This window comes from Gymnogyps californianus, chromosome 1, assembly GCF_018139145.2.
Source record: "Gymnogyps californianus isolate 813 chromosome 1, ASM1813914v2, whole genome shotgun sequence".
Lineage (NCBI taxonomy): Eukaryota > Metazoa > Chordata > Aves > Accipitriformes > Cathartidae > Gymnogyps > Gymnogyps californianus.
Genome location: NC_059471.1, coordinates 151448655 through 151459622, shown reverse-complemented (window position 1 = coordinate 151459622; position 10968 = coordinate 151448655). Strand labels below are relative to the sequence as shown.

General features: G+C 52.1%; 1 protein-coding gene across 2 annotated transcripts in view; it reads right to left on the bottom strand.

Annotated features, from left to right (window-relative positions):
• Positions 1–301: 301 nt before the first annotated feature.
• Positions 302–10968, bottom strand: part of WASHC1 (WASH complex subunit 1) — a 45818-nt gene continuing 35151 nt past the window's right edge. For both annotated transcript variants that reach the window (XM_050897353.1, XM_050897346.1), the window contains 7 exons: positions 6084–6220; positions 4999–5134; positions 3615–3819; positions 2946–3110; positions 2431–2589; positions 1718–1786; positions 302–1095 (listed from right to left, as the gene is read on the bottom strand). In XM_050897353.1, the coding sequence (XP_050753310.1) occupies positions 944–1095; positions 1718–1786; positions 2431–2589; positions 2946–3110; positions 3615–3819; positions 4999–5134; positions 6084–6220 (1023 nt within the window). In that variant the 3' untranslated portion in view covers positions 302–943. The remainder of the gene's footprint in view (positions 1096–1717; positions 1787–2430; positions 2590–2945; positions 3111–3614; positions 3820–4998; positions 5135–6083; positions 6221–10968) is intronic.

The window sequence follows — 10968 nt, the reverse complement described above, 5'->3', positions numbered from 1 at the left end:
CTTCACAATGAAGAAAGCACTTATAATCAGACACAGAGCTGGTACCCACTCCCTATATGTTACTTAGCCCCACAGGGAAAGAAACAGCTGCTTCTGAGAAACTTCCATTGTGACTCTCCTGCACCCTCAGTGGGTACAAACCCCACTGTCTGCCACAAGCCATCCTTAACCCTGGTGAACGCAGCAGTGGGAGTCGGGGGGGCACCTGCTTGTAACAGCCCTGTGGCCGGTGGTGCTGGGGTGTAAGGCTAGCCTCCCCTGAGGTGAGAGTGGACAGCTGGGCTTTCTGTTAACAGACTCTTAATTGAGCACGCTTCCTGCTTTTACCAAAGTGAAGGCTGCAAGGACCTGCTTCCTTCAACTTTATTGAAATTTTTCAGATGGCAACAGGCAAAGAATTACCATAAGCCAGGTAGAGAAAGAAACCATCAAGTGCAGAGGCACCAGGAATTAGAGCCCTGTGAAGGGACACATACACACTTTCTTCTAGCAACAACCAAGCAAACAGGAGCTTCAGCAAGCAAGCACAAGGAGACAAATGAGGCAAGGGCTGTTTGCCTGCAAGAGATGCTTTTGCAGTCATCACCAGTCACATTAGGAAAGACTGAGGGCCCTTTAAATCAGGAGCAAAGTTAGTTCTGATCCTCTGAGCACAGGCAGCCCCCACTGCCTGCCAGCTAAGGCAGGATTTATTGCGCCAGTGTGAGCCGCAGCAGCATTTGAGATGGAATGTAGTACTTGGGGTGGAGAATAGCAGACAGCAGAAGAAAAACCCTCATTGATAACTGTAACCTCAGCAGCAGTTAGCTCCTGTTGCTCTTGTTCTTCTTCAAAAAGAAATGACAGGGTCTCTTGCCAGTGCCCACGCTCTAGGAGGTACCTTCACAGGCTGGTGTCTCTCAAAGGTGCTTAGTTCAAGAGTCTGACGCTCAACTGACCCCATCTATGACTCCCAGTCATCCTCATCCTCCTCACCCACGGGCTGCTGTGGGGGTGGGAGGGGTGGTATTGAGTCCGACATACGAGCAAAGGCACCAGCAGGACTTCCAGGAGCATCGGGATTTGCAGAGGCTCCCGGCCCTTTCCCCGAAATACCTGTGAGGGAAGGAAAAGCACCAGTGAGTGACACCTGGGGACTAGAGAACACAGAAGCTCAGCAAAGGGGAGGGGAAAAACCATGCCAAAAACCGTGCCTCATACCGCTGTTCCCAGCACCCAGGTGACGCAGGCAAGCAGAAGAGCCAATGCGTAAATGCCACCACAGCCCTGCACCAAGGGCTCATTTAACTAAAGCTCCAGCTGAGCAAGTCCATGCCCTCCTCCACCCTCTGCCAGGTTCTGAGGGGTGACACTGGCCCTAAATGCCCTGGGTACCTGCCAAGGCCTCGGGGCAACTCAGGTGCCCCCATGGGCGAGCGGCCCAGCTGCCCCAGTACAGAATTAAAAAAAGACACTGCTGTAGCTTCCTCACAGGTAGCTTTCAGAGTCCATCCTCTGCCCTGGAGTCACAACCTCCTCCAGTGCCTCCAGCTGGACTTGAGGTGGAGATTCCTCTGCTCACCCTCTGTACAGACACTCCCAGCCACGCTGTGGCACACTCACCGGGGAAAGTGTCTCTGTTCCTGTTTCTAGGGCTGTGGCTGACACAACTGAGGTGCCAGAAAGTGCTCTCCCTCTTTCCTAGGGGGGAGGAGCAGCCCACCCTGCAGGACAGTACCTTTGCGCCTCAGCACCAGTTTGTTGAAGAGGTCTGACATCAAATCTCCACCTTGTCCTGTAGCTCTCACTGAAACAGAGCAAAACAAGTCAGACAAGAAGAAGCATCAGTCTGAACCTAGTACTACAGCAAAAGCATTCTCCTGCAATACTGCCTTCAGATTAAAGAAAAAGAAACCAAACGTCTAATCTTGTATCACACCCCTAATCTCTCCCACTATACTCCAGTTTCAGGGCAGGAAAACACCAGGCACCGCAGGGTAATGGCATCTTCTGGGGAAATCCAAGAGTGGAATTCCTTGAGGGGCTGGGTATTTGCAGTCTCATTCTGCCAAACCAGCTCCATCAATATCCTCCCCAGCTACCTAAACCAACGTGCTCAACCAGCTCAGCCCTGCCCCTCTTGGCCCCAGGGTTTCCTTTGTGTGTCTGCCCGCCATGCAACACACGTGAAACTTCTACACGTGCCCTGAGACAGAGCAGTTCTCCATCAAGAACACGAATACCCTTCTGGCAGATGGGGTTTAGCAAGTTCACAGAGCTTTGGCTGAATGGGAAACACCTGAGACCTACACCAGCCTGTGAGGAGAGACAACCTTTCTGCTCTACGTATGTTCACTGTCCTCCTGGCTTGCCCGTCTCCCCCCAGACCTACACCTCCCCAGCCTGGGGCAGAGAGCAAGGAAGATCAGTTCTGCTGAAGAGCCTCAGCACCTTGTTCTTGTTCCTTCTGCTTCTTCTTCTCCAGCTTCCTCTCCTTGACACTGCGGAGGTTGGCCTTCCCAATGCCACCGGCCTGGCGGATGGACTCCAGGAGACTGGCACGCCCAGTAGAGGGGTTCACCACCTCCTTCGGGGCTCCCTGGACCAAAGCTGCAGGGACAGGAAAGACAGGCAGCAGCCACGGGTCAGTGCACCAGCCACATGCCCAGCCAAATCCCCATGGAAAGGGCTGCTCCGATACCCCGCCAGCTTCTGCTCAGGGCTGTGAGCCCAGCTCAGACACCTCTCAGTGATGGGCTTATGCTCAGCCCAGCCAGCAGGAGCCCCGCCAAGGGGAAACCGAAGGCTTGCAGCTCCCAGGCAGGTGGGAGCAGCTTCCCCTCCCACTGCAGCTTCCCTCCTCTGCCGGAAGGCTGGGAAGCCACAGGGAACCAAGGACATTGGCTGAAGCCAAGGAGTCAGAGTTAGATTCTGCTGGTAAAGGTGTGGAGATGCCCAGCCCTTACCTACAGGCACTGCATTGCTGCTCTCCTCGCTCGCTGTCCGGGCTGGCTCAGAGGGGGCTGTGGGCTGGGGCAGGGGTGGCGGAGGAGGCACAGTAGTTGGCATAACAGGAGGTGGTGGGGGAGGTGGTGGTGGGGGCGGCGGCAATAGCTCAGCATCTTGAAGGTCTGAAAGATGAAAGAAGTTGCATCTGAAGTGTCCTAGAGGACAGCACACTGAGAGCTTCAGCTCAGAGCTTCGCATGCCTCAGTGGCGACAGATCAGAGTACTCCGCAGGCACCGTGTAGCACAGCACTCCCACCCTGTGCAGCATCCCTTAACAGCAGGCAGGGCCAAGGCAGACTCTGAGATTCCCCTACTCTGCCCTCCCCAGCTGCATCCCACTGGGCCTGCCCAGCTTGCCCAAGGGCATCCCACCAGCCTGCCACAAGGCCAGTCCCTGCACACCGCACTCCCTCCTCCCTAGCCATGCAGGGGGTGAGGGAGGTGATGGGCCCGGAGTCTGGCCAGCACTTGAGCAGGCTGCAGCTTTGACTCAGGCCCAAGCACAAGCCAGAGGTATCTCCAACATCCATCTTGAAATCACCAAGGGACTTTCTGCCTTGTCTCCACCTTCTAGCAGTCCCTGCCTTCCTCCTTCACAGGGTCCTGGGAGCAGGGATTGGAAATACCTGGTTGCAAAGGCTCCACCGACTCAGTGTTGAAAGTGGGCAGCTCTGGAATAGCACTGCTAGGGGCAGATGGTGCGATGCCAGGGCCCAGATCAGCACTGTACATGAGATCTGCAGCAATGCCAGGCAGGTCTGGCAGGTAGGATGGCACATCGATCTCGGGGACCTGGCCCAAATCTGGCACGTAGAAGTAATTTTCAGCTACCTAAAGGAAACCCAAAACAAAAAGATAAGGCACCGACTACACACTTGCTTTCCCTTGCAGCAAGCAGGGGAACTGCAGGGAACAGCCTGGGCGGCAGTCAGAGCTGGGCTTGTGTGCCTTGGTACAGTGGCTGCTCATCAGCTACCCCTACAACTCTGTGCTCTTGTCCTGTTAGCAGCTCTCCGTGCTTGGAGGCTACCCCCTGCAGATCACGCTTGGAAAAGGCAGGCTGCAGGAGGAAGAGGTGCAGGACTCTTCCTAGTTTCTTACAAGTGGACACTATCATCCCCTGAAGGTCTCAGGCACCAACTTTTGCAGCCTACATAGGGCAGTCTCTTCTCCTCCAGAAGAGAATGGTGCCTGAACCAGTTCTGATATTAAGATGCAGAAGAAGCACAACCAAGTAGTTAGAGGTTTGGTTTTGTGCTTAACACACAGGCAAAACAGTACTAAAGGTGCACTGTGAATAAAGGGCTTTGTTTGCTACACACACTGCTATCTATCTCCTCCAGTACAACATGATGAGCAAATGGCTCCCAGGCTTCTTTCCCCAGCACCAAACCACACATTCAACCACGTACCAGCAAAGCTCCAGGTATGGCCACTACGAGGTGTTGGGGACAAGGTCAGTCATATGCTGGGGCAGCTGGGTTGGTGCACTGCCTGCCCCATGCCCACACCAAGCACAAACCCTTTGCTCATGCTGGCTGGTCCTTCTGTTTGCACCAGCAGGCGCCCCTTCCCAGCAGGAACAATGGGGCACAGGCCTCTTCCCAGGTACCTTCCAGCCATGGCACCTCACCTTCACACTCCTCACAAGGCTCAGGAGTTAGCACAAGGGGGATTATCCAAGTGATGGAGCCTCCAAAATCCTCTAGAGCCCTGAGGTCTAGCAGCACGATGAATCAATATTACATTACTCTTGTCACACCACCCAGCAACGGCTTGAGCAGAGAGAAACACCTGCCAAGTTTGAGGATTTTGTGTCATCCATCAAGCCCAAACCAGGACTTCAAGCTCAAAAATGGGCAAGGTCCTTCTGATAAGTGAGACACCCTGCAGCCCCATGAGAGGCCATTCTCCTCCCTGCTCTCCACCCTACAGAAGCCCTCTCCTCTCAGAGAGCTGAGCACAATCCCCTGAAGGGGAAGCAGCTGCATCCCCACAGCTGCATCTCACCTGTCGGTCCAGCTGTCCTCTTTTGGTAATGGAAAGAGGAGCATCAAAGAGCTTCTCTTCTGTCTCTGTTTCCAGAGCCACATGGGTCTTGGTCACTGCTCCAGCCAGAGGATCCAGGAAAACATACTTCTTGTACCTAAGGGTAGAGGACAAGTATTTCAGTGATGCCACCTTGAGAGCCAAGGCCAGAAGAAACAGCGTACCCAAGACAGCCTTGGAGGTGGAGACCTCCCGACTCACTCACGCAGGTAGAAAATACTGGGCCTTCCAGTTTCCTTCTTCTAGCCCCATTTTCCTGCCTTTCCCCTCCACAACCAGGAGGTGATCAGCTCCCCACCCTGCCAGTGCAGCCTCCACATTCATCCTAAAGCAAAGCCCCACTGCACTGCCATCATTATCAAGCTTGCCCCCTCCCACCGCCTGGCCTGAGACCGTCCTACAACCTGCAGCAGGACACGAGTCTCTCCTGGTGACTTGTCACTCAAGGGGCAGGAGGAAAGATGAAGAGGGGAAATAATCTGTGGCTGAGGAGAAGAAAGAGGAGATCCAGCAGCTGAAAGCTCAAGAAGGGCTTAAAGAAGCTCTTCAGTATGGGCACAAGGAGGAAGCATGAGGCAAAGCCCAATGGGAAAGGGAACTGCAGTGAGAGGCCGTGCAGCTATTAAAGCAGCAACAGCGGTAAAGTGTTGCTGTGAGGAACCATCAGGAGAAGGAGCAGAACCTAGGCAGGCACATGGGGCAGAGAAGGGCAGGAGTGACAGCAGCTCTCAAGGCCGGAGAGAAATTATTACAGGGGTATGACAGGAAAAACTAAGTCAGGGAAGGGAAGTGCAAAGTTGGGTTGAAAGCAGGTGAGTGGAGGATCAGGTGCAGACAAAACAACTCCTTCCACCCAAGGGGAAGAGTGGGGAAGAAAGGGTTGCTAGCTGGAAGCCAGCAGAGAGGTACCAAACTCTGTCCTAACTGGAGCCTGGTATCTAAGACTCCCAGGAAAGCAAGCAGTTACTGCTGCCCCTGGGGAAGGGAAAGCTCCTCTGAGGACAAGCAGGGGCAGATGAGCAGCACAGCACTGCTCAAGCTCTCACAGGTTCTCGGTGGTGTTGAAGAGCAGCAGGGAGCTAAGGGAGCTGATGTTCCTGGGGAGGCTGCCAAGGCCTTCTTCTGCATCATCCTCCTGGTGAATTTTGGTGTTCAGGCACACAGGGAAGTACTTGAGCTTCTCCTGCAGGATGACAGATAACAGGTGGTAAGACACTAAAACCACAGCTGCTGAGACAGCTCTCCCCAGCCACCACAACCCACACTGCTGGATCCACTGCATGGTCCGGGAACCCTACTGCTCCCTCTCCACCTCCCTTTGAGCAAGGAAGCACACAGACAACATTGCAACCCCACACTCATGGCAAATCTCAGCAGTTCAGACTCATGGCATGTGCTTTTGGTGCCATGGATGGGTCATATTGAACAGGTGTTGCTGTGGCAAGGATCCACCAAAATAAAACAACCACTCAGGCTCTATAGCCAGAGGCAGTGATCAAGCACCGCAGTCTAAAAGGCATTTGTTACGGTGTCTCTAACTACTAGACATTTTCATGCAGGCAGAGTCCCCCAAACATCTCTATTACCTCCCCTCTGCTGCCTTCAGTTGATGTTTTAAGAGATGTGATCCCACCGGTGGGGTATGCAGGGAAGGCAAAGGAAAAAGAGGTTAGGAAAAAACAGAGTGCTTGCACTAGGCAAGAGATCAGGCAGAAGGGAGTGTGCAGGGTGGAACATGTGCCAGATGGTTTTGCAAAGCCTGAGGGATTTGCAGGAGTTTTCAACTCTAATGAACTGAAATCTCCTCTCTCTTGGTTCTAAAACTTCATGCATAATATATAGAGCTCCCTTTAGAAAAGGACTTATTACATCTGAACTGCTTGACTTTTATATAGAACAGGAATTGCCATCCCAGATCAGAGCAGTGTTTCAGCTAGCGTGACAGCGCCCGCTGCCAGATGCTCGGGGGGATGAAGCTCAGTGCCCACAGCACACTTTGCTGTAGAGGGAGGAAAGGCATCAGTTCCTGAACCCAGAGACAGCCTGGGATGGACAAACCTCCACCCCAGACCCCTCCCCACACCTTTCGTCAGACCCTTCACAACTCCTGTTCTTTCTTCACAAACTAGGACCAGCAGCAGCCCAGCAGCTGCGAGGTGGTAAGTATTCATACCAGAAGAAACCAAAGCACTAACCAGGACAGTTTGCCAGGTTAAATAATTGGCCACACTCCTGTGGTTTTCTTCCGTCACCAGAAGGTGACCACTTCAAACACTGTCCACAGCTTCCTACTGCCTCACTACTTCCAGCATCCCTGCTCTATCGCATTCTCTGAGTCCTTCTTCCCTCCTTGTACTTGTATGGGGGAAATGGAGACCACCGTTGGTTCAGTTTTAAGACCACATCTCAGCGACATAAGCAGTTCCTGCAGATTGAAATTTCAGTCTTGAATTTGTTAGCCAGAAATCCTGGAAAATGGCTTAGTCACAGCTCAGTTAATCCACTAAGAGTTTGTATGATGCTCTGAGTCTATAAAATACTATAAGCAAAGACCTGGGAGGTTTTGATTTAATTTTTTTTCCCCCCAAATAACATGTTCCAACTTGTGAAAAATACACTGAAATAAACATCCTGAATTTTTACAGAAGTAGGCAAAAATACATGAATTGTTATTTAGAGACTGTAGAAGCAGAGATTAAAAAATAAAGGTTCTTTTGATCATTAATATTCATTTCCCAATGTTTAATTTTTTAAGCATGAGGGAGTACTGACGTTTTTGCTAGAAGTGTTCACACACACTGAGCCCTCAAGTCATATATATATTTTTTTAATTCTCTCTTTGTAGACTTCAATTAGCACTGGAAGACTGTGCATCACTTTAAGGGCGTAGTGAGAAACCAACCATTACCTACATTTACTTACAAGTCTCATCTAAGTTATAAAAGCACTAAGCATGAGTATTACTCTGAAACGTGAGGCCCTACATAATCCTTTTAATTTAAATGCCACCAAAGTGCTAGTCTTATTCAAGTACCTAGATCTGTTTTGAAATTTAGAACAGTTAGACACCGTCAATAATGTCCTGCAACTGTGAATTCCACAAGTTAACACGCCATTTAAAAATTAGTTTTCTTATAGGGACATTGAGGCCTTAAGCCAAAGGTTCAGCAACGTCAACATACTGAAGTCATGGGGGCCACTTGAACGCTCAAGCACCCCAACCTGGGGTTTGGCACCTGGCAGGATCACACCCCTAAGGACGCTGCATTTCCAGGCACTTTTCTTCCTAAGAGCCTACAGTTAATATAGTCACCCTGGTTCTTAAGTTTAATTAAGCACCCACTATTACAAATGAAATTGGTGGGATACACCAGAAACCCCATTCCCCCCATGCCCATGGAATGCTGAGGCTAGCTCGAAAAGCACTTGAAGATGAGCAAGTGCCAAAAACCTGGTTTAGACTCCCCACGCCCATGGTGGACTCTGAGAGAGGCAGAATTCACAAGGACATGCCAAGTTACTGACATTTTTGAAGCCTAGCAAGGTTACTCCAGCAGCGGACTGTAACTTTTGCTTGGACCTCTTCCCAAGCCCAGGCAGACCAGGCAGACCATGCCTCCCACCCCATTTTTGTCTCCTGAGGGGCACTTGCAGCACCCAGACACAGTTCCCACCTCAAAGGCAGTGCCCAGCGCCTGAGAAGCCCCACAGGGCTGCAGCCAACTCACTGCTGAACCCTGCTTAGCTGCTACCACAGCAACGTGCAAAGCAAGTGGCTTTCCAGGCTTACCGCAAGGACCTTGTTTCTGGCACTCTTATCCATCAGTGCTTACCTTACCAGCCTAAACAGTGTCCTCTCAACAGCTGAGTTTTCACTTGCTTGGGGTGTGGAAGGGGAAAGGAGACTTTCCCAGGAGGGAAGCATTTTTAAATAAAGTGCAAAACCATGCACATTTCCAACTCAGCTGCTTTGCCCCCAGAGCACAAACCCTAAACGCTGAGCACAGGCTGCCACCACTTACCCTCAAACTGACACGAGCAGGGCTTGCTTTCCTGGTGGGGCATGTGTGTGCGTGCGCGAGTGAAGTTAGCAAAGGCCACTGCGACTGCTCCCAGCAAAGAAGCCTCATTAGAAGTGAAAACAGGCAGCAAGCCTCTGCTGAAAGCCCTGAATAATTGAGGAGGGCATAAATGCAAACATCAGACTTCCCTCTGTCACATTTCATTACTGCAAGGCACATCAGGCTCCGTGCTCAGCTATGGCCGAGAAGGGCCTGTCCCCCCGGAATGTGGTCAGAGCTCAGCTGCACCGAGCCCCACTCAGCACACCAGCTGCTCCTGGCGCAGGCCCCTCCATCGTTCATCAGCTGACAGCCACTCACCAGCACAGCAGCATCCCCCTGCCCCACAGAAGAGCTGCAGGAGCTAGGCAAGAGTAACAAGACCGCTGCATGAAGCAGGGTCAGCAAAGCCAGAGAAAGATCAACAACACCAAAGGAGGATCGAAAGATGGGTCACAGGAGGGGAGGAACAAATACAGACATCCCCCGGGGCCTGCAACAAAGTCCCTGTGGTGATGGCAGCCTTGGTCACGAAGGGCAGAACATGGCAATGGTGCTGAGACCGCCTGGGACAGGGAAGAGGTAGCATCACAGGCAGATGGCAGGGGCTGTGGGCAAGGGCATGCAGAGCCTACTGGAGCCAGCAGGCCAGTTGGATGGGCACACCATTTGCTCTTTGCAGGACACTGCTTTTTACCAGCTGATGCTCTTCTCAATCCCCTCCCTGTAAGAGGGGCTGTACATTGGCACCAGCCCTTCAGGGTGGAAGAGCATCTCCCCTGCCCACTCACCGCCTGCCTCTGCTCCCCCGACACGCTCTGATGGGATGGGGCCAGCAGCCAGATAGCACAACTGTAATTGGCCTCCCCTGGCCGGCCAGCAGCAGGCCCCACGCAGCTCTGCCCTGCGCTACTGCCAGGGCTCGAAGGAAGCACGAACCCTGCTCGAGTTTGCCAGCTGTCCAGCAACCCTGCTTCCCTGGCCTGGCTGAAATATTCATAACTACCTCACTGTGTGAGGTCTCAACTCCATTAAAACTCAGGAAAGTTTAGCATGATAAATTATTCAGTGGCAGCTTTATTTTTGGGCCAAGGCACACAGGGATGAGGAAGGAAGTCTCTTTAGGGGTGGAGAGCAGGGAAGTTGTCAGGTTGATCCCTAACCTGCCAGGAAGAGCACATCTACTACTCCTGGCACAGCACATACACAGCAACTTTTAAACTTTAAGCACAGCAACTCTTCCTCCTCTCCTTCCGACCCGGGGATGTTGACCCAAATTGTTGGAGAATCCTTTGGTTGCATTTCCTGCCAAACCCACCACTTCTCAGACCTCCCTAAGAAGCCCCTCCCTGCCACTCAATCCACAGGCTAAAAAGGAACTCAATACTTCAGGACCTCCTTCAACACCACCAGCTGCAGACATCCGTCCTATGGGCACACCTGGAAGCCCCAGCTGTGCTGGGTACTGAGAGATTCAGCCCCTCTGAAGGGCTTGCAACCCACAATAGCTGAACACAAGGCAAAGGAGAAGCAAAGCACAAAAGATGTAAGGAAGCAAAATGATCTTTCCCCTGCAAGACATAAAACTTAGCTGGGAACCAGGGAGGGACAATACCCAAGTGTGATGCTTTCCTGGGACAGAAAAATGCTCTAATGACTCCTTTTTCTCCTGACACACTCACAAGCACTTTTACCTTTCCCTTCTCACCAACACTTATATTAGAGCCTTCAGAAACTATTTTTCAAACAATTATGACCCTGATCCCAGCTGCCTTGCTATGCACAGCCGAAGCCTTAAGCCTAGCCAGCAGCACCCACCAGCATTGCTGCAGGAAAGGTGGCATTTCAGGAAACAGAACTGCTCCAGAGA